We start from the raw sequence: 26,197 nt of genomic DNA, 5'->3' as shown, positions 1-26,197 counted from the left end.
CACTGATGTTTATGGTTCAACTCTTAACACCTTGTTCTCACCTGCTGTTCAGACAAAAGAGACTGTATGACTGGTTCTGAAGTGTGTTCTCCTTCCCTTCCAACTGTCCACCTTTTCTTTAAACCTTTACTCTTCCACTCTCAGCACTTCTAGTCACCTTCTCTTCCTCCTGCAACTCCTCCTCCTCCTAGTTTAACCTGTGCTGCTCCTGCTCCTCCTTCCCCCTGCAGGCTGGTGTCCCTCCGTAGTCTCCTCTTTAAGTGGCGGTGGGCCTGCTGCCCTGGACGGCGGGCACCCCCTGCTCCTCCAAGCTGCTTCCCAGGGAAATGTCACTTTATTGTCAATGCTGCTTAACCAACCAGACCCGACCACCACCAATACCACTACCACCTCCACCAACATCACCTCTACCACCGCCATGGAGAACAAGCCCAATCATCCTGACCAAGACCACCACCTCTACCACAACCACAACCAAACCTCTGCCTTGTTTGCTGCTGCTCAGAACGGACACACAGGTAACTGGCCTTTAATTCATCAGCTTTGATCAGAGAAGACACAGACAAGATGTTGCTGTGGGTTCATTGTCTTAAGCTACTGTACCTCTGAAGACACTGAGGTCATGTAGAGGCCTGGGTCAAGTTTACTCCCCAGGATTTAAAAGGTTTACAAGATAAGCTCACTTTTTTGGGAGCGTGTGATATTATCTTTACTGCTTATCCTTTTAGGGTTGATGGTGGCAGGAGTCAATCCAGAGGTGGTGTAGAGGCTGGAAAGTTTACCAGTCAATCTTAAAGCCAGTTTATACCTCTTTTACACCAAAACTAGTGGATAAACACAGGTTTTTTAAATCGTGGGTAAACCCGATTTACTCGTGTCCCATTTCCAGTATAGGAGTTTGCCTTTCTGTCGTTTGTTTCCGGTGTGTCATGTTCGACGTCACAAACACCCGAAACTGAGAAGTCCTCTCACATCGCTGTTTTGCCAAATTAGCACATTCAGCCGGGTGTCACATTTCCATCACTGCCGTTTGGAGACGATTGAGATGAGTAATGTCGGAAGCATAAATACAATATATCCTTTTGATGTTTGATGGATTTGATTAATTATTAGTTGAACAACATCCATCACTTAATTCACAACACAGAGTCATACCCACACATGTAAAAGCAGAGGTTGGCCCACTGGGAAGAGAAAGGCTGTGGTTTTGGTCAGTGGTGGGCTGGTTGATTGATTTTCAAAGATTAGTACTCAAAGAAAACCCCAGAGGCTTGTGTTGATTATTATCGATTGATAAACAGAAGGTGATACACTTCAATGCAAACAAAGGCTTCATACAGGATTGATTGTCCAGAGATGCTTGGCTGATATGCATGAAGAAAATAATATGTGATGAATTCCTTCCAGGATCATAAGAAACCACCATAATATACATTCTAAAGTCAAGCTATAAATACTGAGGTATGCAGTGTGTTTATATATACAGACTCACAGTTAGCTGCACACAGCAAGGCAATACACTAATTATAGTCTTATAAATAAACTAGTAGGGTGCTCTGAGAGTGCATACCTCCACTGAGAATAATTTCAACTATTTTGCCAAGTCAAAGCAGTTTTTGCACTTCTCATAATAACATAACAAATCTCTAACTTTGTGTTTTGATCTATTGCTGCATTGTGTGGGGCCCATAACGTTTTAACCATCCACGCAGACAGACCTCATAGATTTAGCTGCAGTTGTGCGTGTACCCACAATTGCATGCAATGCAAGAACTATGTGGTGGGAACTCCACTGAATCGGCCACCTACTTCTTTTCGCCACAGTTAATGATCTCAGCAGAAATGTGGCCTGACATCATCATTGCAGCTAAATGAAATAACAGTTTTGTGCTTTTGTTGGCTTTTTGTAAGTTGAAAATTAAACGCTAATGCTCACTTGTTGTCAGTTTGAATAAACCCTCTCGCAGCTTGACGTTCACAGTTTATGCTTCAGTGAGGAACAGTCGGTCAAAGATTAAGCGTCTACTATATATGCGTGTGAAATCATTAGGTTAAGTGTTCAGACTGACGAGGCAAAGCAAACATGGCGTGAACTTGCACCTTGTTCAGATGATGTAGGGGAAACATTATATCAGATAATAAAAACAACACGAGCAGAGAAAGGAAAGGAATTGCATAGTATAGAAAGAAAGATATAAAACCCCTGCAGCAAACAAAAATTGAGAAATATCCTTTCTGTACTTCAGGAATTTTCTCCCACTCTTCCTGCAGATGCACTTTTAGTTCTGGGAGATATTGAGTCACACGCAGCAGGTTGAAGATCTTTCTAGTCACAGATATAAAGTGTCTGCTCCAAAACCTCCTGTTTCTCAAAGTAGTTCATGTTGGATGTTAGGGTCTGATTTTCATCATTGTCCTGCTGTTGAAGACAGATTCTTTTTAGTTTCACTTTCTTGACTTACCTGTGACATGCTTTGATGTATGGTGAAATCTATTCTTCCCTCAGTCTGTGCAGTAACTTTTGCCCATGTCACAATTGCTGCATTTACCTCCACTAAGGAAGTTATGTTTTCATCTGAGTTTGTTTGTTAATTAGGAGGATTATCCCACAACTACTGGACAGATTAACAAGAAATTGATGAAAGGATGTGGTATGGATCATGGAAGAACCCATAAAATTTGGATCCACTTTTTTTCACTTTCACATTGTGTGATTGGGCGTTTTGCAACATTTTCATTGATTTCAAAAAATAATTCATAGTTCTGGATGAAAATAGTAATGTCACTTTTAGTTTAGAGGATTGCTAAATATGAGTATGTACATTTTGGTACAGATCCAAATAAAGATTTGAATCCAATGAATTTAAATGTGGTTCCATAAGGGGACTGTTGGTGAAGGCACTCTACTGAGAGACATTCTAGTTATTTACTTAAGCCCAAGAAATAAAAAGTGTTTCATGAATAGTAGAAGAAATGCCCCTAATTTAACATCTGTTTGCTGCCGGGGTTTTATTTATCCTATTTCACTTAACAAAATATGTAATTTTCCTGGTTGCCCAATCTTGGAGATTGGAGATGCAGTGAGGGGACAAAGATGCTGACAAACACTCTACATGTGCTGTAATTGCACAAGCTGCGGGTGATCCCATTATGCTGGTTGCCATTAAATGAGATGGACTGTCGTGTCAGGGCTGTGTCACCTCAGTACGGATCTCAACTGCAAGCTTGTTCAGCTCCCACACCCACACAAACGCACACACACGACCCACACCACAGTGTCTTCAAATCGCACAGTCAAAATAATGAATGCATGTCACACACACACACGCACACTCTGCAGGTCAATCACAGTGTGCTTCCCTGCTGAGATGTTTAGTAACACTGTCAGTTGAGGAGTGTTGATCCATGAACAAGACTAATGCAGCTGAAGGACAGCTGTACTAAATGCTTATAGGTGGGTACACACACACACACACACACACACACACACACACACACACACACACACACACACACACACAACACACACACACACACAACACACACACACACACACACACACACACAAAGATGCAGACGTCCTCCCCATCAATATTTCACTGTCCTTGAGCCCGAGTTTCTCGCCTCATCTGATCCGATTGTTTGAACCGTGTTCACCACAGGAAGAGTACGTGCAAATATTGGAAAACATAACGTAGCACAAACCTTCCCATCATGAGAGAGTAATGTATTTACCTCACCAAAGAGAGAATACCAAGCTGCTCCTAGTCACTATAGATCCACTGTATCTTTAATGGGCCTCAGCTGCTGTACGGTTATTGTGTTGCATTCATACACAGAATCTGTGAAATGTATTTATTGTACCTGTGCACCGGTGTTACCTCTGTTAAACTGCTTTTCAATGTTCAGGTCTCTTATCTCGCTATCTGAAAAGCTGTTACACTTTAATGGGCCTCTCTGTTCACATTCTAAGATGAATGAATGGGTGCTCTTCAGTTGTAGCGGATAGCACAATTTCAACAACTTGGTCATTATAACAAGGATTAAAGACCCCCCTCTGGGGCCAAGACTCATGGGAAATATAGTATTGGAAGGCTCAGACAGTTATTGTTGATTTATCTGGCTTTAAAGTGAAGAGGGTCTGAAATGTTGCCATTTATTTCATACGCCGGTATGTTTCATAATTTTGGAAAGAAAAACCCATTACAAAAATGTTTTGTGTGGCTGAAGTGAGTGGAAAAGAAGATCTCCATAAAGAAATTCAAGTAAATTTTCAGCAATGAGCACATGTTACCACGTAATTCATGAAAAGTTCACTTTTAGAAAGTAACTAAAGTTCAACCATCACTACCATATCTGTTACACCATCTATAGTATCCATGGCAATGAGATGAACTGGTTGCTGTGCTCTTCAATGTGCGTTTGTGGCCATTTACACGGAGACTTTATGGTTTTAGACTGTCACAGATTTTCATTCATGTTTCATGGTGTAACAACAGCAGGCTGCTGCTATATCGTCTGACTTCTCCCTCTGTCGATTCATTCAGAGTGTGTGAAGCTGCTGCTGTTTTCGGGATCGCCTGCTGATTTATCGGATGAGAATGGATTCACATCTTTACACTTTGCCGCTGCCCACGGCCACAGCAGGTGAGCTCATACCCTCGGACCGCACAGACACACACACACACACACACGCATGCCATTGTAATGATTTAAGCTACATCCATACTAATACTTTTTCAGAACTAACAGTTTCCATCCAAAAGAGTGTTTTGTAACACCTGATATGGTATCTATGATTACCATAATAATGCATGTCCATGCTAACACACCTGAAAACACATATCGTGATCATTGTCGACACTGTGCACATGTCTGCCGGTGTAAACAGGAAGCAGATTGTTGACTCTGCATTTTACTTACAGAAAATACTATGAATGAGAAACAATGGTGAAAAGCAATAGCAGGGATTCCTTTTCCTGGACAGACTACTAGTTGTTTACAATATTTGACCTTCACCGCTGGTAGTCGAGTCATGATAAGAACCAATCAGGAAGCGAATGTGATTGACATCTCAGCCAAAACGTAGTCCTTTCTGAAACCATAACAATAATCTCTATTGTCCCAACCCCAACTCTAGCCTAAATCTAAACAGAGCACTTTGAACTAGGGCTGCCACACTGGCAGACAGTAGCCAGTGATCATCATCGGCACAAAGAAGCCGATGATGATATCAACAGAACTGTAATACTGTTTTCTCCTTTTTGGGATTTACCTCTCTGTTAGTGTGTCACATTGGCCTCACCATCACAATGTCAGTTCACATTAGAGGTCCTGATATCATAGTTTTTGTTTTCAATTGATGAGTCATCACAGATTTTTCTGTGAGACGAGCACAGCTGGAACCTCCCATGTGTGAAATATGACCGCAGGGCCGATGCCGGTAACCATGCAGAGTTTCTGTGCCAAAAGAAATGGCAGCTTGTCTGCCCACTGCTGTGGCAACATTGGTTTAGGCTGAGCCCCGGTGGCTTTGTGACACACAGTGCCCACTGTGTGGTTGAGAGCAGCTCTGCGTCACTGTGAAGCTTCAGGAGGTGAATCTTCACAGCTTAAATGAACCCAGTTCACCACAGACACTGAGCCCCTAAAATGTCAGCAGCCTTAATTTCTGCTGCCCCTATGATACACACACACGCAGTTCTGATCATTAGTATTGATCATGATGGAAGGCCGAGATTGAGCCAGAGAGGATCTGTCAACTACAGTCGTGTGTGTGTGTGTGTGTGTGTGTGTGTGTGTGTGTGTGTGTGTGTGTGTGTGTGTGTGTGTGTGTGTGTGTGTGTGTGTGTGTGTGTGTGTGTGTGTGTGTGTGTGTGTGTGTGTGTGTGTGTGTGTGTCGTTATGAGGGCCAATTTTGGTTCTATACCATCATTGTGAGGACATTTGGGTTTAAATTTAGGTTAGGATTATGCATTTAGTTGTGATGTTTAGGGTAAGGGGCTAGGGAATGCATGTCAATGAGTGTCCTCACAGCTATAGAGAGACGTGTGTGTCTGTGCTTGCCAAACAACAAGATACCCAGGACCAGCTGGGGAATGTGCAGTGTTGTAATATCTGATCACAGTTATTTATAGAGGGGGGGTATCCAAAGGCATGCCGATACACACACACACACACACACACACACACACACACACACACACACACACACACACACACACACACACACACACGAGTTTTATGAGGTTCACTGGTTCTTCAGTGGTCGTGACTCAGTTTTCCTCACATGATCGGAGCTGCATTCGTCTCTGCTTCACTGCTGGTGGAGCTGATTGATGTCGGTCCTTGTTTCTGAACAGGTGGCATAATCTTTAATGTGTGTGTATGAGTATTCAGTGCCCATATTCCCCCATCTCTTGGTGTGCATATTTGCATATAGAGTACAGGTGTGTGTATGTATAAAACATGTGTATGTGTGCTGATTACGGTTGGATGTATTTGGATGTATATATTGTATTTTGTCTATTTGCTGATTCCATCGTCTGTTTTGTTTTCTTTGGGCAATTTGTCATTTTATTTTGCTAATATAATGGTCTGCCTTTTAAATAATTTATTCAACTCTATAAATAATTAACCTAACAACCTACAATTATTATATATTATGATATTAATACATTAATTCATTCAGTCTATTCTGACTCCACTCGCTCACTTTTTCTCTCTCTCGCCCACTCACGCATACACCAACTCAACTGATGTCTCTTACCCGCTACAGTTTAAAGTAATTTTATATTTCTCAGTGACCATATGTCGATTTGTTTGTAGCCACATTATCAACATGACCACATAATGTCTGAATCTTTCTATATAGCTGCACATGTTCATTAAGGCTGCCATCTTGACTTCACTCCCTCGTTTTCCCTCCCTCTATCTCTCTCTGACACGCAGAAACACATCAACACACACACACAGTGTCATCAGACACATCTGTAAACTCCGATTACCTCATTTAGGTCCTTCATCTTGCCTTTTGCCTCTGATTTAATGCTAAAATAATCCCAAATGGGGGATTTTGTATTATTCTTTGCAACATGTCAACTGATACCGGTACATGTGAGATTAATCATAGTTTTTTATCTTCATCTGTATTGTAATATTAGTCTATTCTTTGAATTCAGTAAAATAAAAAGTAAAAAGACACATTTAAATGTTTACAGTGTCATATAATAACCTGTCAAAGCAGATGTAGCAATTAGTGAAAATACAAAGTTAACAAGTATTATTAACAAGTGAACATGTGTCTCTAAGCTTGTCCTCGTCTTGTATAGATGGATTAATTTTGTATCTGTAAAGCTGTATTTATATATATTTTACCTTGGTACACATGGTAAATGGTTTGTATTTATATTGGACTTTTCTAGTCTTGAGCGCTTTACATTACAGTTTGCCATTCACACACACATTCATACAGTGCATCAATTAGCAGCACAGCAAGACTGGGGATCGACAACCTTCTGGTTGGTGGACGACCGCTCTACCTCTCAGCCACAGCCGCCTTTACTTGTTTACCAACTTTTTTTGTGTCAACAGTGTCACAGCTCTTGTCAATCAGATTTATTTTTGTCCTAAAATTAGTTTTTAAGCAACATGTGTTGCTAACCTTGCCTTCCTCCCTCCAGCTGTGCAGAGGCGCTGCTGGCTGCAGGAGCTGCTGTGGATGTGGCGGCGGCGGAGGGGGGGCAGACCCCCCTCTTTCTGGCCTGTGAGGCAGGACAGCTAGTCTGCGTCCAGGTCCTGCTGTGTGCCGGAGCCGATCGCTCGCTTACCACCACGGTGAGTCTGCTCTGCCATACAGGTCATTTGTCACATACAGTACAGCAGGTGATATAAACATCAGGAGACACATTTTATTGACTTATTACAATATGTTGGTGACTCTTTATGTTGTGTCTGTCATATTGTCCAAAAAATGCTTCTATCAATGTTTAAGACAAAATAATTAATGAAAACTAACTGAAATTCCTTGGATTCTTATAAGAATGAATGACTATAATCATTATTAATCCAAGTAAATGGCACAATTTCCTCGTCAAAATCATCGTCTTCATTCCTCATTCACTCTGCAGTTTCTCACATGTCGTTGCTTCTCTTCGTTTCAAACTTACCCTGCGTCACTTAAAGGATTCAACTATTCTCTGGGGCTCCTCTGTCTGATTGGTGCGAGCTCATTGATGTATGGGCTTCCTGGGTCTCCATGGTAACCATAGGGGGCTATTAATTGTGGCGGCAGTGTGTGATGAGCCCCCTATATTTAGTTACCTGCTTTGTTCTAGATTTAGCCTGGTTCCCCTGCTGAGCCCGAGAGCTGCCAGACTCTCTATAGCATGTCTGACCTCTTCAGCACAGCCGTATTTTTAGACGTTGGCCAGTGTGGAGGGTCAAATGTAATGATTTAATGTGGAGGAGGTGTTCTGTACTAGGTTAAATAAGTACAGTCTGAATGTGCAGTGCTGTTCAGTTATTGTTTTTTTGTAATGTAAAGTGCAGGTGATCCGTTTCCTTTTACAGCAGCAAACACAACTTCTGTATGAGTGGAGACAAACTGAGATTAAGTTATTTTAAACGCTCTGCGTTTTCATTATTAACTGAAAACTAAGACTTACACTATATGAACCATTACATTGGCTCAAATATGCATAAACTAGAGCTGAATCATTTTCTTTATTATTTGACTGGCGGATTGATAGTCAGCAACAATCACCTACTAATCTGTTAATTGTTACTCCGTAAGTAAAGACTCCTTAAATCTACTGGTTCCACCTCTTTAAAAGTGAATATTCAGTTTTTCTTTTTGTCCTCTCACAGTGAAAAAATAAATAAATCATGTAAATATGTCAGTTTGAGCTCTGGTAAACAGTGAAGGGCATTTTCATTATTAGGTTGACCAGCATGCACAGACCAAATGATTACTTGTTTCATTGGAAAGTCTTCTCGCAGGTCAGCTTCCTGGGAAAGTTGATTCAGAGTTATACACAGTAACCTGATAATTAATTGTCTAAGCACAGATGTTAGTCTCATGTGGTGGAAGAGGGAACTTGATCATGGTGTTTTAAGAAGGTATCAAGAGAAGGAATTCAAATGCATATTATGATAAAATAAACTTATGTTAGATTCCTTAAAAGTCTTGACTACATATATTATCTACATATATTATGTGAATCTGGTCAGTGAGGTGGTAATTCTGCTTCACTTTTTTCTGACATTAAATAATGTATTCATGAAGAAAATAATACCCAATAAACATTACGATTTGTGACACCTTCATTAGAACACGAAGCTGTAAAATATCTGTAATGGGAAAGAGTTGACTTCAGTCAGATGTTGTATTCATATCAGTAAGATTTATACTTTCCTTCGTCTCCCTGCAGGACGGCTGCACGGCTCTTCACGCGGCGGTGCGCTCCGGACACGTGGACACGCTGCGTCTCCTCCTCTGCCACCCGCCTCAGGGTGACCCCACTGTGACCCCTGACCCCTCCGGCACCCTGGCACTGCCTGCTGCCCTGCTGAACCAGGCCAACAGTGACGGATGGACGGCTGCACACATGGCTGCTGCCCTGGGCCTCAAGGTGATAACAGTGAATGAACTAATTATGTTCACTGTATGTCAGAGGGTTGTAACCACAGTAAGACACTGTGCATAACTTGTATTAACTTTGATGATAAATGCACTGTTCTCACCAAAAGACAGAATAATGCATGGAGAGTCAACTCTAAATGAAGCTATGACCCTGACTGCAGGATTAGTAAATACGCACTTTCTCTCCAACACTAGTCAAAATAACTTTATATATTAAAAAGCAGGTTTGCAGATTTACTTTATTACATTCACTGTTATTCCACTGCTATTCAGCAGAATATTCTCTATTGTTAAGATGTGTACATTATTCTGTATTAATGTGCAGTACAGAGACTCTTGCAACACTTCACATCATACTTGATCTGATCTTTCGTACACAAACATCCAGACATCAGTCTCCACGGTGGTGAGCTAATGGGGCGACTGACCTTGCTGGCTGCAAACGTCTCGCTCAGCTTAAAAGAATGCAGGAGACACCAGGCTAGACTAGACTGAGCCTCTGACTGGAATATAAATGAGCACCACTCATTGATACGTGACTTCAAAACACATGTAGTTACACACCCTTTGTTAAGCCTGTGTTTATTATTCACACATGACAACACTAAAGAAAGTTTTGTCTTGTTCCTGCATTGTTATCTATGTGTGTGTAGGAGTGTCTGGAGGTGCTGTGCAGCCACAGTGAACAGGACATTGAGAGGAGAGATGAGTGTAATCGCACCATTCATGACGTGGCGACTGATGACTGCAAAGATCTGCTTGAAAACCTCCGTGAGTGGCTGCTGTGTGGGTGTGTGTGTGTGTGTGTGTGTTTGCACATGAGTTTAGTGCCTTAAAGATGAGTTCTGTTGTTTAAAAACTATACATTTGAGGTCATTCTTACTGGTTATGATATAATTTTACTCTGATTTGGGAACCACTTGCTGAGTGAAGTTCAACACTTAGAATCAGATTCTCAGACAGGTGTTAAAACAAAGATGGATGTCAACATGTTGAGATCACGATGCCTCTCAGCCATGGTTATATTGACAACGTCCCCAATATAAATTACATTTCCTTTAGCTGACGCTTTTATCCAAATTGGGGAATGTAGAATATTTCAGTGATGTGTAACCTGTCAATCATCTGTACTTTTATTTCCTACTTCCCTTAAAAAGATGTGCACATGTTCACTGAAGCACTGGTCGAGTCTTGTGTTTTCCTGTTGAAGATACAGTAAACATGTTTAATAATGCACTAATTTAGCTTCATTATTATATCGATGGTTTATACATTTCATAAAACTTTGCCTGTGCATGACCAAAACTGCTGCTCATATGTGTTTAACTTGGATACATGTATGTAACTTTTATATCGGCTTTATTTTTATTATGTAAAGATGGTTCACAGGATGAAAGGAGCAAGTAAAATATTCAAAATGAATAAACATCTGAGTTAAAACCAATTTCAGAATATTATAACTTTTTACTTCAATTTGAAATCATCAATTGAAACAAATTAGAATTCTGTAGATTATTGTAACATTTTTGACTTAAAATGGATTTATGACAGCAGAGATTCATCGACACAACTGTTACTGGTCCTACTTAAATAACTCCATGTTCACACAGTTTATAATTGTTTTGCCTTTTTCCCATCACTGCCTTAACTGACCCTTTGAGAAAAAACCCTTGATTGGCCCCAGACTTACAAGAATCACCAACTTAAATAATAAAATTAATTTAAATTCCTATGACACTATTTACACACTAATGACCTTCTCTTCCTCTTTTCCCTCCATCCCCTGTTCCTGCAGACTCGTACCGTGTGCTGGTGCGTCTCCAGTGTTCGGGTGGAGGAGGAGGAGCGGGGTCCATGTGTCCTGTGGAGGCCCTGGAGGAGGAGACAAAGTGGGGCCCCGGCAGCCAGTTGGTGCTGTGCCGAGTGTCAGTGGACCGGTCCATGTGCTGGGCCCAGCTTGGCTCCGCCCTCAGCCACGCCTTCAACTTGCACCTCAACATCCTCTGCGGAGATTCTCAAACGACGAGGGAGGAGGCGCAGGTGCAACGCCCCCCGCTCGGCCTCGGCCCCACCAGTATCGCCTCCATCCTTATTGGTGAGGAAACGTTTTTTTTCCTGCTTCCTTATTTTTTTAATCTGTTCCTTTTTTCTTCACTTGTATCCTCCCTTGATACACTCAATCCCTCTGTCTTTACATCCTTGCTGTCTTATTATATTTTCTTTTTCATTTATGTCCTTCCTTTCCTACATACCGTTTTAGCCCCCACCTTTCTTCTTCCATCCTTCCCTCTTTTTCCTCTCGTCCATCTTGTTGAGCGGTGACCTCACAGTGGACAGAAGAGACAAATGGCAGCGCTTTACGTTGGAACATGTTTTCATTGTCTTTATGTTTAAGCCGCTGCTCTTTACTCTTGAGTCTTTTCATGTAACTCAGTTACAGTCCAGTGCACCTGAATGTGTCAGAGGAGGATAAGGTGAAGCATGTTGGCAGAGTTTCCTCTTGTTGTCCCTCACTCTGTTTAACTCCAGGTTTATGTTGCCAGCGTCTGTGCTTGTATTGTGTTGTCTTTTTAAATTGATAGCACATAGTGGCTGATTGAAGGTCATGTAAGGAAGCCTGCAGTGGCCATATTGGAGGTCCACAGCTCTGCATTAACAGTGGTTGTAAACAGTGTGTCGATGTGTTTTCAAAATAAAATAGCAAATTTTTTTTGAAGATGACATGTGATTGATGTTGTGTTTATACTAAACCTTTGTTGTTTTCTGGATCTGAACGTTGTTTCTGCTGAGGTAACAACAACCATAAGGTGTCATACTAGCTGTTAAGTAGAGACCAAGGTAATGTCAGCGATATCTGGCCTTTCATTAGAGATTAGACAAAATACATGTTCACTGGTATATGGAGAAATAGTTCAATGTTGCAGTGTTCTGATATTTCTGCATTGTTGTAGCTTAGTGAACTTATTATTGTCTTGCTAACATGAATTCTAAGTTGGCAGAATTCATGTTATTTACATGTGATAATTGTGAGTGAAACAACTTATAAATAGAATATTTTCTGAAATGAAGTGAACTACCTCTCTACAACAGGCCACTGAGAGACCATGTCACCATTCATGCTCAGTTCCCCATAATCAAATAAAAAGATGTACCGATGCCCGATAATGTACCGATACCAGCAACAGAAATGCCTGAGATCCTGCTGAAAATGCAGGGTCAGGCGATAGCAAGTATGCAAACATACGCATGGGGTACCACGTCTTCAAAGTATATTAGTTTCACTAAGATAAAACTGCAATTTCCTTTTCCTGGAAATCATGTCTTCTTCGAAAACAGCAGCTGCGGTGTGCTGCCACTGGCAAGCGCTGTTTTTAGAGCAGTGAAGATGTAGCATTAGTCGGAGCATTAGTCAGCAGTCACGCCGGAAAGTCCTACAAGTAAAACCGTGACGGGTGTCGTATGTAGGACGTCAGTTTCGAGTTTCACTTCGGTTATTTGTTTTTCCATCTTGTGTAGTTCTGCAGTTGTTCATCATCTCTTAGCGGTAATTTTGTCGTTTGAGGTTAAAAAAAATGGTGAACGGATCACATTTATGTAGCATTTTTCTAGTCTTATCCACTCAAATCGCTTTTACACTACAAGTCACATTCACCCATTCACACACACATTCATACAGTGCTTCTCTATCACACATCATTCACACTCTGATGGAAAAACCATTAAGGGCAATTTAGGGTCAGTGTCTTGCCCAAGGACACACTGGATAGTGGTTAGAGGACGACCTGCTCTACCTCCTGAGCCACAGACGTTCACGTCACTTTCAAGTTGTTCTTCGTCATTTTGCGTGTCATTGTGGTCACCTGTCACTCTGTGTGTTCCATCTCCTTGTATGATCTTGCGTCTCATTATAGTTGTCGTGTCTCATTTTGTGGCTTTTTGTAGGTGAAGCATATTCTCAGGTGGCACTGCTGAAAAAAGTCACTGAAGTGTGAAGTTCTTTGTGAAAATGAAAAGCGACTGATAATAGAAAACACAGCACTGCAGTACATATACTCTGTATTCCAATGAAATCTTGCTCTTACTACAGTTTGCTGTGCAGTTAAAGAAAATAAGAAAAAAACAAATACTTGATCAGCAGATACTCAGGGGCCCCTCTAAGTCCTCGGGCCCCTGTGCATGGAAGGTCTGGTCAGTAATCCACCCATGGGTGCTGCTGATGTCACACACACTCTTCTTTGAACCTATGAAATATTCATCTGTTGGAACTTGTGTGAGTGTATATGTTGCTTGTGTTTTCCTGATGATCAGATGTCGTCACTGTGCGGTTGGTTTAGGTTCGAGTTACACCTGTGTGTCTGTGTACTTGTACAGATGTCTTTGTGAGGACATTTCTGGACAGTGAGGACATTTGGTCTGGTCCTCACTTTCTGACCCACCTTTAATGGGCTGTTTGAGGGTTAAGACTGGTTTTAGTGTTAGGGTTAGAATTAGGTTTAGGTTTGGGTAAGGATTAGATTTAGGTGTGTGTGTGTGTGTGTGTGTGTGTGTGTGTGTGTGTGTGTGTGTGTGTGTGTGTGTGTGTGTGTGTGTGTGTGTGTGTGTGTGTGTGTGTGTGTGTGTGTGTGTGTGTGTGTGTGTGTGTGTGTGTGTGTGTGTGTGTTGCACTGCAGGGCTGCCAGAGTCCCTGATAAAAAGGAAATCGATGTCCTCTGCCTCAAATGTCTGTGGCCTCTCGTTTCACTCTCTCTGCGTTTGTCTGTGCTGTGTCTGTTATTACATCTCGCTGTCGCACGTTAACGGTCTCTCACACTGTTACTGTCCTTGCATACAACAAGGAGCAAGTGGCGTGTTTTGTGTGTGTTTTTTGGGAAGATGATAAAAGCGAGCACTGGCAGAGGAGGAATGCATAATGGATGAGATAAGGCGGGGGAGAAATGGGGGATGAAGGGACGGAAGATGCCTGTTTAGGGGAAGATGTCTGTCCTCTGTCAGCTGGGATCAAACTGCAGAGAGAGACACACACACACACACACCCACACTGTTTGGTGTCTGGCTTTGTGTCTGCATGCATGTCTCGTTTGCCTCGGCACGTCTGCACAGATTTTACACGTTCTCATTTGTGTGTGTTGCTCAGTACTGTACCTCTGTTTGGAATTCACACAGTTTAATGGCAGCCTTTTGACAGCATGAACACTTCTAGTTATTTCTTGTTTCATCTAGTGTTTAACCCCATTTTAGTAGTTTTATTTAACCAATAACCAGTCATATTGATTAAAAACGTATTTTACAGATATGTCCTGCATGGACAATATTGCAATGCAACATAGGTCATCATACACAAAGGTGATAAAACATATTAGTACTGAAAAGATTAGGTATAACAAGAACAACAGACAGAAACAATCAACACAAAAACCAGCATCTCACTTAACAATACCAAATCAGACTATACCATATATTATCATATTATCTACAGGCAACATTTGATTTTCTTTCTGTTTTGTTTAAATACAAGTTTCATTCCAGCCCTAAGCTTCAAAACGTTCCCCTTCAATCCTGATATTGTTTACGTTCGTCATTTCTTTTTGCGACATATCCAAAATATAGTTACGTTAAATAAACATTCAAAACAACTTTAATTGTCCCCTGATGGCAATTCAAACAAATCAACATCCTCGGCCTAGAAATTAATCTAAAAAATGATTATGTAGTAAATTTTTTGTGAGAGAACAAATAGTTAATTGAGAAGTTTATAGAAAATGTCCCTGGTCCCAGCACAAGAGTAAAGAAAATATTCAAGCTGATTAATTGCTAATGAATATAATTGATCTAATGGGAGAACAGCAGAACAATAAATGGATTAAATGTTTAAATCATTTATCAGGCAAAAATTCCTAATATTTGCTGTTTTTAGATTCTCAGTCTCAGTATTTGTTGTTTTCTGTTATGATAGATATGTTACACTACTTTCTGCCATTTTGTATGAAAATAATCAATAGTTTCTGCACGGCACAGGTTCTGGTAAGAAAACTGCCGACAACCTCTGGCAGCATTACTGCTGCTCATATGTTGCACTTGTTACAGTAGAGTGAAATTAGTGAAACATACAATGTGTAACTTCAGCTGCTCGACTCTCTCAATCAAAACAATAACCAGGCCTAGATGATGTTGTGAAACAGCGTGGGATTATGGGAGTTGTTGTCTTCACCACCACTGCAGATAGCAGAGACGAGCAGAGCCACGGGTAAAGTGGATGTGATGCACTTAAAAAGCCATCAAAATGAAAAGTCCTGTTGTGTGTAGAACTGCCCCCCCCCCTCTCCGACACTGCTGGTTGAAGTCATGTTTCTTTGAGCCTCTCCGGACCCTCAGACCCTCAGCTGAGCTGCCAATGGCCTCTTCTATTTCCCCAGTGTTACTGTCTGCGGAACAAAGCTGACAAAGTCAAAAACGTTTTCAGTTACTTTTTACATTTTAATTCTAAAGTTGTAACATCGTTCAAACAACCAGATTAACATAACATCTTTTTTAATTTGACCTGCATGGATCAAATCAAAAGCTATTTCTATAAAAGAAAATATATATTTTTTTAAAGTTAATAAACACATTTTTCATATTAACCTCTCTAATGTGGTGGCTTGAAGAGCTTCTCTCTAGCAAGGTGTCTGATGTCAGACTTTTTGGCCAGAACAACTCACTCACCTTTGGCTTTACAGACAATACTTCCTCCCTGGTCTCAAACTCTGCAGTTTATGTCTCTTTCATCACAGGCCAGAAACAAACTGGAGAAGTCTTGCACTCATCTGCTCTGTGATGACGAACTGACACTTCAGAATAATTGTAGTTGGTCTGGTTTTTAAAAGCTCTGCAGCAGCATCAAGGCTCTTTCACTAATTCTCCTTCTGATTGAGGTTTCAGCTTCTCAGCTCTCAGCCTTCAAGTCTCACATACAACTTGTCTGTGCAACATTGTCTCTGTCAGAATGTGTTTAGTGAATGCTGCTTGTTGGACACCAGTCTCTGCTGTGTTTATTTTGTCCAAAAGCATTTGTACCTGTAAATCATCCAGTTTAGCTGCACATTTTTAAGATCATCACCATGAGGCCATTATTTTTTTGTACAACACTTTGACTGACAGGCGATAGCTGATTGTTTCTTTCACCCTGATCATGATCTGAAGACATTCAGAAATAATGAGCAAATGAAGGACATGTTAGTCCACCAATTTTATGAACAATGTTTTTTTTACTTGTATTCATGAATTGTCTTGTGGCCCAGTCCAGAGGGTCCCCACAGAGAAAAAACTCTTATCTAATGAGGCTAATAAGAGTTCAAATGTTAACATCAAACTAAAGACTCAGATGTATACGTTTGCTGTTGTAGGTGTGACATTGCAAAGAAGCAGCTGCTCTTTCAGAAAATGTTTGTGAAATATTTTTAAAATCTGCAGTACAACACCTCTTCCAGTATTATCATCATGTCCTAATGTGATGTGCATTTTCTCTAATTAGATCCCACAAGAGAAGCAGTCATGCTGCCTTGTATACTACTGAGGAGAAGATTTATTTATTTAGTGAGTGTGTGTGTGTGTTGGCATAAATATTATATGTCTATAGCATTTAATCTCCACATGCTTCAGTAGATGCAGCTGTGGCAGCGGTAGACATGTAAAGACAACATTTATAAGTCCATTTATAGTTCTGACAGCATGTGGACAGTGAAATGATTAAAAACACTGTTACAGACTTGTTCTACATTAAACATTCAGACATGCAGGTTAATAATCATTTGTGGTGGCGTGCATATTATTTATGTATATACTTTGTTTTATATGTATACTGTATGAATGCAATTTTGTGTTTGGCATCCTTTGGCGTTTCATACTCTTTGTTGTGAAGTGTGTGTGACCTTTGAACCAGTGTTGTACAAGTTGAGTCCATGACTCTCGCCTCGAGTTCTGGAAATCAGGACTTGTGACTTGACTTGGACTCTGACTCGAGTGTTGGCTGTGTTGAGACTGAAGTAGGAGATGAGGACTTGGACAGGACATTATAATTTGGCAGACGGGTTTGATGCCATATTAATAAAGGGTTTCTGTGGGGTCTTGTAAAATGTAAATAATCTGAATTTTGGGCCTTAAAAAGTCTTAAATATGTTAAAATATTATGTATTAGATCTTAAATATGTTCAGTTCGGTCTTAATTATGTTAACGTTCATTTAACACCACTTTACATGCTTTAAGAGTAGTTTTTCTTTTTAAGTGAAATGTTTTGGCATCATGCACAGTTTGTAATGTCTCTGTGTTGTAGCTCTTTCTCAATGATCCAGATATTAGCACGCTGTAATAAAACCACAAACAAGATCCCAGTCAGAATCTACTTCAGTACAGCTGTAGATACTGTCTCTGCCTGTAGTTTGTAAGATGACATGGCATATAGGGTAATTCTCCACCTGGCTACTTTACCTTATACTCAGTTATAAGGACGTGTAAACTATTCTGGGACTCTGATATTCCTTCATATCTGTCGTACTTGACAAAGGTCTCATATTTCATACATTATGGTCTTCAAAAGGACTGAACGTTTAAGGGGCTGGTTCATGAGTTCCCCACCTTACGTGTGGACTGCAGCACTGCTTTGTTTAACAAGTGTGTGTACAGTTGATGTGCTGAAGTCTCACCATGCTGACATGTCTGTGTCTCTGTCTTTGCTCTTCCAGGAGATACTGAGTGGCTGCCAGGTCAGGAGCTGCCTTTATCCCCCTGGGACCTGGTCAGGAAGCCTCTGAGCCAGTGCATCACCGTCCGCCTCAAAGGTACAAAACTGACAACTGAACCAGAATCAGAGAGGCCATCACCGATAGCAAATGCCACTTGTTGGCCATAGTTTGGATGCATTTGTAGTCTTAGAAGTCGTTAATCAGCATCTTCAAAATTCAAGTCAGTACGTTTATACAGAAAATGTATTTTGACATATTATTGATCCGTCTTAATCTGAGCTAAATCTGAATCAATACATTATTGATCAAATTAAGACAACGTTATCAGTGGTGACATAGAGCAGCTCTCTCCTCTGGGAAAATTAACATTGTATATTCAGGCATCACCATAAACATGTAGATGACTATGTAATGTTCAGTGTTTTAAGTGGAGATGGAGTCAGATGAAGGTCAGCTGAGTTACCAGGGTCATTGTACCGAGGACGTGTGACTGAGGTCAGGTACTGTTGTATCTGATGATACACAAGACAGTACATTCTGAAAGTCCCTACACAGAACAGCCAGAAGTCGCTTTCTATTTAAGTCTATGAGAAAACGACTCTACTTCTCTCTTAATTTAAAACATCAGTAAACATTTAATGTAGAGTTTATGGTCTTGATCACTATTTTCGAGTCCTCTTTAATATATCATGATGTTCTTTTAGTAAATTTAGAGTCAAATAGATGATAAAGTACGGTATGGATTGGGGTTTAGATACTGAGTGATTGACAGAAAGTACCGTCCAATGGGCACAGGTCTCAGGTGAAGGTGGGCGTGCAGAGTTCTGCTAACATACAGCAGTGAAATCATAACCTCCTTGACCGAGGTAATGATCTATTATATGAAATATTTAGATCTCGGAATAAAAAAAAATCAGATTTATTCTGTTGATGAAAAATAGGATTTTAAACAGATTCACACGATAATTTTTGGCCTTGTTGGAGATGTGCGCTCTACTGAGTGCCAGTCAGTTTTACATGATTTAATAAGATATAAGTGTGAGCAGAGGAAGGTTGGACGTTTATCGCTGTGTTGATGATAATAGATGAGTCACAGCAGCAGCCTTCAGCGTCCTTCAGTCTCGCTCTTCAGATATTGGAATAATCTTCCTTACTGTCTGCTGCTGCGGCTGCTGCTGTGTTGTTGCCTCTGTTCCTTGAATTTCTTTATTTCTTGTCTCAGTAAGCCAGAAAAAAAGAGTAAACAATAGTTTGGCGGCATGAAAATCCGAGTGAGCCAACTTCCATCTCGCTCTCCTCCTCCTCTCTTCACTCCATCATAAATCCATTTTCTCTCTTTCTTCACCTCTGCCCTCATCTCAAACTAATTTTCTCTCTGTGTCTGACCATTTTCCCCCAGAACCTTTCATACAGCATATGTGTGTATGTGGCCTTGTGTTTGTGTGTGTGTGTGTGTGTGTGTGTGTGTGATGTCCTGACTCAGAGGTCCACATCGACCTGCCTGTCCTTCTCCTGAACACCGTCACCGTGTTGGCGATGAGCCAGTGATTGTCTTCACCCTGTGTCTGTTTAACTGTCTCTTAATGAAAATCAATGCACGAGAGATACAGCAGCCAAAATAAATACATGTAATCGTTGTCTCAAAAGAAATTAAATTGAGTATCATAGAGGGGGAAAAAAATATTTATACCCATGAAATCCAGGCATTTTGTCTCCCCAATCATATCTGTTCTAATTTCCCTCAAATGAACTATGTAATTTGACACCCTCAGACAGGCTACCATAAAGAACCATGCGATTAAACAACAACTACCTTGACAAGGCCTGACAGTCCTGATGCACCAAATTTCACACAATCATATATATCAGCCCCCTGAATATGCCTGATGCCGGATTATACTCTGGGAAATATGTTAAAAAGTAAAAAAAAAAAGAAAGTGTGTGTTTTCAGGATGCAGAGTAAAACCTCTCATCGCTGTAATTCATCCGACTCATTGATATAAAGCTTTAAGTGTGTAAATAACCTCACTGACCGCTCATTCTCTGCTCATTAATTGTTCTATCGATGTAGTGCTTATGTTTTCTTTGTTGTTCTGAGCCGTTTGCTAAGAAGCATCTGAGGATGTGCTCGCAGCTGTTGCATATCATGTTCTTTGAACCTGAGTATGTGTCCTTCTTAGAAACATCTTATAGTTGATGACACCCAGCTTGTAAAGCTGAGGATTTATATCTCTCTGTGTGTCTGTGTGTTTGACAGGTTTGTCTGAGTCCAGTCTCGATGAATTGGCCCTGGAATCTCTCTTCCCCCTGCCGCTGCTGCAAAATTACGTCCGCCTGGTATAAATCACACACATTCATACAAACACACAAGCAAAGGAGTGTGAGGGATTGAGGGATTAGATGAGTAAGATGTTGGAAAAAACGTGGAGGATGCCAGAGGACTGCAGCAAGAGAATGATAAAAGAAAGAGGGGGAGAGAGAGATGAAGTGATAGACAGATGAAAGGAGACACAGAGAGGGAAGGATTACTGTGCTATTTTCTAACCGCTACACTGCCCCCTGCTGGCTGAGAAACAAGAAAAAGATTTTGTCTAATTTAAAATTTACAAAGAGCAACATGAAAGCAAACAAAGTCAGTGAACAGAACCGGAGCTTTCAGAGCTGAAATTTCATCCAGCAGAGCTCCAGTCCCACGTTTCATGACTGACTCAGATTTTTGACTGTAAGATGATGCTTTCATCCACATTGATGTGAGAGTCTGATCTCACTGGAAAATATGTGGCAGGCGACTGAGCAAAGCAAGTCTGTGCATCAGCTGCCCTGTTGTTAATGAATCCATTATTCCATTTATTCCATTTTATAATTTCCATTTAAGGTGACAAATGCACTTGACAAGTTAGTGAAGCTGCCAACAAGATGTCTTAAAATGGTTTAGTGTGATCTTAGTATTTTATTAGCCAGACTATAAACGGGTGAAGATTTAACAACAATGTATGTTTGGAAAGTTTCTATTCCTGCAGCTGATTTCTTTTTATAAACCCACTGATTGATGAGCTAATCATGTCATCACTCTGTTCGACTGCTAGTTAAGACATTCAATTTTCAGTTAAATTAATCTAATTCGGGGTTTATTTCTTCTTACATAGTCGACATAACCATCCATTAACTATACTCCTTATCCTTTAAGGGTTTTTTGTGGAGCTGGAGCCAATCCCAGCTGACATTGGGCAAGAGCTGGGCTATATACCCTGGACAGGTGGCCAACATAGAGACAAACAACCATTCACATTTGGTCCACTTAAGCTGTTTTCTGACGTGAGCACCAGAAAGTGTCCAGACATGAGGTGCAGAGTTTCTCAGGAGTTTGCCTTTCAGATATGCAGCAGGAGACTCTGCTCTCATAGATGTTCATAGATGCAGAGATCACATGTTTTTGTTCCCAGCACATAAACACAGGCGCGTTTTCTTCTCGTACAATCTTATATTTGTTAAAAACATCATCAACACACCCATTATTTCGCAGTGAATCGTGAATAATGTCAGAGTGAGCCTATGCGAGAACAAAGCAGGAGATTATCCAGATTTTTTTCTAGCGGGCTGGCCGGAGAAACTTAGGAGACATGTGCCTTCTCGCATACAGCCCCTCAGGATATTGTCAGGAGATTATCCAGAGCTCAGTGCATGTCTGAAAGCAGCTTTACATTCACACCTACAGACAATTTGAAGTCAACCTATAACCTCAGTCTGTATGTCTGTGGACTATGGAGGAAGCTGGAGTACCTGGAGAACCCCCACAGACACAGGAAGAACATGCAAACTCCACACAGAAAGACCCTGGCTGAACCAGAAACCAGCAGTCAATGAATTATCCTCCAAATACAGCAGCTCATTACGTTTGAAGAAGTTAGAGCTTTTCATTATCATTGTTTATTCTAACTATTAACACATGCATTCATCCACCCGTGTCTCTTCCTGTATCCAGGTGGAACAGTACGGAAACCTCATCTTTCACGGGCTGGAGGGCAGCTGTCAGGAGTACGTCGCCCGGCTGGTGGCTCACTGCATCAAGGTGCGTCCCACAAACACTAACCCACAAGCTTTTAAAGGGAATAATTCATCCCTGATGCAAATGAGAGAAAAAGATGCATGTCAGCTGAATGTGGTGGAAGTTACTATCAGAAGCTTTTGTTAAACAGACTCAGACTCACAGGGCTGACGCTGCCTCTGTCTCTCCTGCAGAAGGATATTTCTCTAAATGTCTCCAAACAGCTCAAGTTGCATTAAGCCCCTTTCTCACCTCGCATTGTAGTATTTATAGAAGCTGATTTCTGGAAGGTGTTTCCAAGAACATCCAACATGGACGTCCCAATTTCAGAAGCAAATAGACCCCCTCCTTTAGACAGAAGTGAATCTGGAGCTGTTGCTCAGTGTGATGCAATGGAACTGAAATTTCATGCAAAAAGCAAAGCACAATTTTTTGAATATCACCACACTCTGATGAAACATGGTGCAGGTCAGCCACTGGTCCAGTCCTGCTACAGCACAGTGTATCCACAGCTCAGGGAGGAGCACAGGAGACGTGATGAACCAATAACACATCCCGACACATTTTCACTTTCATCATTTACCCTGACAAACTGTCAGATGTAGATGTGGTTGTGTTTTCATGAAAGGCCGATGGATTCACTGCAGCGCTTAGCCTGAGGTGTTACTATGGTACAAGTACAAGTACAAAATATATAAATGAAATGTTAAAAATACATGTGGGGTGTGGTAGAAACCAGTAATGACCCAAAAATATGATCAATTCAGAGGCTGCATGATGTTTACTTGTTTTACATTGTGTAAAGACACGTGTCTGCTGTTCAGCCTACCTTCATTGATTTGAATGGAGTAACAAAACATACACAGTACAGTATAACAGCAGCTTGCAAAAAGAACATACAGTTTAAACGTTATATAGAAAACATGATAACCTTCTTAAAGAGAAACGTATGTCAGGACTGTTGTATTATACTGCATGAGTTGTAGCCAGGGGTACCTAATAAAGTGACTGTTGTGTGACAGTATAAGAAACTGTATCAGCAGCTGGATCTTAGCTGGTGATTTAAAAAAAAAAGCCCTTTGTGCTCATTCAAATTCTCCTCTTGCTCCATTTTTCTCTGCGCATAGTAGTAGTAGTAAATTTCCTTTTGTTTCCATGACAACGCGCTCCCTCCTCGCCTCTCTCTCGTCACTCATCGCCACCCTCCCCTCCCCTCTCTGTTTCCGTCTTCCAGTCCAAGCAGGAGACAGGGGGGCTCGGCTGTGACGTGGTGAGGGTGGAGGTGGAGGAAAGCCTGACCAAAGAGCAGCTGCTGGAGGCTTTCATCACCTGTGGTAATAACACACACACACACACACACACTGCACATGCAGTGCATTTACAGGTTTCACACAGCAACAGCAGCAATGTGCCTTTTCAGTTGTGTTAATTTTTGCACACCATCATTTAGAGCTGAAATGATTAATTGTTGACATTTTCTTGATATATTGATTAATGCAGAAAATAACCAGTAGTTTCATCGATAATGAAAATAATTTTACTGGAGGAGTCGGCATGAAAACTCCACCGAGATTCTACAGTCTGCAAACACAATGTGGGTTTTTAAATGTCATGACATTTAAAAGGAATGCAAAAGTACTTGATCATGTGAATAATTTCATCTGTACTGAAATGACTCAGATGATAAATTTACGTTAAATTCCAAGTTTGATTTAGGATATTTAATAATAAATCTTGTTTGACAATGGTTCTATTTACATTGTCCACATGTTAGGATGTATAACCAGTGAAATTCAAATGATATGACATGTTGTACAGTACAATTATCAACAGCTTTTGCAAACTGTCCATCTAGAGTCATATATAGTAATGCTTAATGCTGTACACTTTTAAGACCCTATAGAAAACACTACTGACAGTAGTCGACCCACATCTAATCCACACAAGCAGGTACAAAGAGTGAATGTATAGAAAGTCATGACGTCGGGTCTGAGCTACCCTTTTCTGTTGAGCTGTGACATTTAGCATGGTAACACTTCATGGGAATGGTGTTTGTCAAAGGCAGCTAACAATACTAAACAACATAACATAAGAAAGGTACTCAGACAGCTACTGTCTTTATTTAATCATGTAAAGTTAACCAGACAAAACAGTGTTGGAAAAAACATCCATAAAGTTTTTACCATCCTCAATGTAACATCTGCTCTAATTGTTCCTCGAGTGCACATGAGAGGGAACTGCTGCATGTTCAGTTTACAATCACAGCGCTCATCATAAAAATGCTAGGTCTAACTCAGTCTATTCCGAAACAGCAACATGTCCAGATGTTGTGGTGACAGTCTGGTGCTGAAACCTGTGGAGGAGAAAACTCACTCAAGTGGTACAGACGTCCCACAAATGCAGAGATAGCAGCTTTCTAGAGTGGCCAACAAGGACATTTGGGGAGAATACAGAACATATTTGTTAATGATGCCATTTTAAAATTTCTGACAAAATGGTGATTGTAACAATGTCAGTTAAAGTAAACTTTTGATTAGAGATTCTGTGTTCAGGGGATTTAAAGGAATATTTAACCATCACTATCACTCTTATTGGTAAACAGCTTCCTGTATATCCACAGCTGTAACAGCATGACCAAAGTCTAAATTAAAATCTCTCATACCTCCCTCTCCTCTAACTGTGTCAGGTTTCCTCGTGCCGGCAGTGGGTTTGGGGGCGGGGCTTCCACCTGGTCACGCTGGTCGCTGTGTGGTCGTGCTCCTCGAGGGGCTGGAGAAGGCTTCATCCCTTACAGGGCTGCTGGGAGACCTCTGCCACAGTCTGGACAACAGGGGCTCTGCTGCACCGCTGCTCCTGAACACTGGTACGACTGCAGCCTGGGCCTGATGCAGATCAAAGTGTCTGTGTGTAATCATAACCTCAATATTGTGTTGTATGAATATTCGACAGTGCCAGGGAGAATTGGTGACAGTGGCTTTCAGCACCAGTCACTAAGGGGCACAAAAGTCAGAAATGTTCAAAAACTTTTTCAGCAGGATGCATGAAATGAAGTTTAAATCAGAGTCAAATTGCTTAAAGTATGATGTACTTACCAGCAGCATATAACAATACTTTTTTCTTAAATGATTTATTCAAGGTCTCAATGTTTCCAATTAATTGTCATAGTTATCTAGACTATGGTGGTCTGCCATGTTCTAATAAGTCCCACCACAATTTCATAATGATCATAAATTTTACACTTCTCATATTATCATAAGAGATCACTAACTTGGTGTTTGTCGTGGTACCACATACTATGATCCCTAATGTTTTTACCGTCCTCGCAGACGTAGTTTCAGCTGCAGTTGTGGAAAAACTATGGAATCCTTTCTCTTATGCAAGAACTTATCTTTCACTCTTTCGGTCTGTGTCCCGGACACTTCTGTTGCACGTGAGCGTGACCTTTGTGCATGTGCACCCTCGTTACTGCCAAAGATTGAATTAATTCCGCTCTCAATGAATGATGCCTGGACCTGGATAAGTGGTAGACAATAGAAGTTTCCGACTCCTGCAGCACAATCTACTGTGGTAACGGCCCCACTGTTGGTGTGTAACATGTTCCATCAGACAAAAAGATTTTCTAACCACCTCTTGCTGGCCAATAGCAGGCAAGAGGTAAATATGTCAGACTTCTGTCAATGAAATCTCCGATTTTATTAACACCTTAAAAATCTTCAATGTTTTAAGGCTTTTCATGATCAGCAGAAACTCTGTAGTAGCAGTTTTAAGATTGTCTATCTGAACAACTTAAT

General features: G+C 40.9%; 1 protein-coding gene across 1 annotated transcript in view; it reads left to right on the top strand.

Moving 5' to 3' along the window:
* The window catches only part of cttnbp2 (cortactin binding protein 2), an 89,161-nt gene that overhangs the window by 54,865 nt on the left and 8,099 nt on the right, over positions 1–26,197 (top strand). The window contains exons 5-15 of the mRNA XM_035155962.2: positions 231–518; positions 4,548–4,647; positions 7,683–7,836; positions 9,432–9,632; positions 10,297–10,414; positions 11,439–11,738; positions 18,362–18,457; positions 20,619–20,698; positions 22,344–22,430; positions 23,641–23,740; positions 25,093–25,269. Coding sequence (XP_035011853.1) covers positions 231–518; positions 4,548–4,647; positions 7,683–7,836; positions 9,432–9,632; positions 10,297–10,414; positions 11,439–11,738; positions 18,362–18,457; positions 20,619–20,698; positions 22,344–22,430; positions 23,641–23,740; positions 25,093–25,269 — 1,701 coding nt within the window. The remainder of the gene's footprint in view (positions 1–230; positions 519–4,547; positions 4,648–7,682; positions 7,837–9,431; positions 9,633–10,296; positions 10,415–11,438; positions 11,739–18,361; positions 18,458–20,618; positions 20,699–22,343; positions 22,431–23,640; positions 23,741–25,092; positions 25,270–26,197) is intronic.

The sequence above is a fragment of the Hippoglossus stenolepis genome, chromosome 5 (genome assembly GCF_022539355.2).
Source record: "Hippoglossus stenolepis isolate QCI-W04-F060 chromosome 5, HSTE1.2, whole genome shotgun sequence".
Lineage (NCBI taxonomy): Eukaryota > Metazoa > Chordata > Actinopteri > Pleuronectiformes > Pleuronectidae > Hippoglossus > Hippoglossus stenolepis.
Note: the sequence above shows the minus strand (reverse complement) of the source record. Positions and strands in the feature narration are given on the sequence as shown.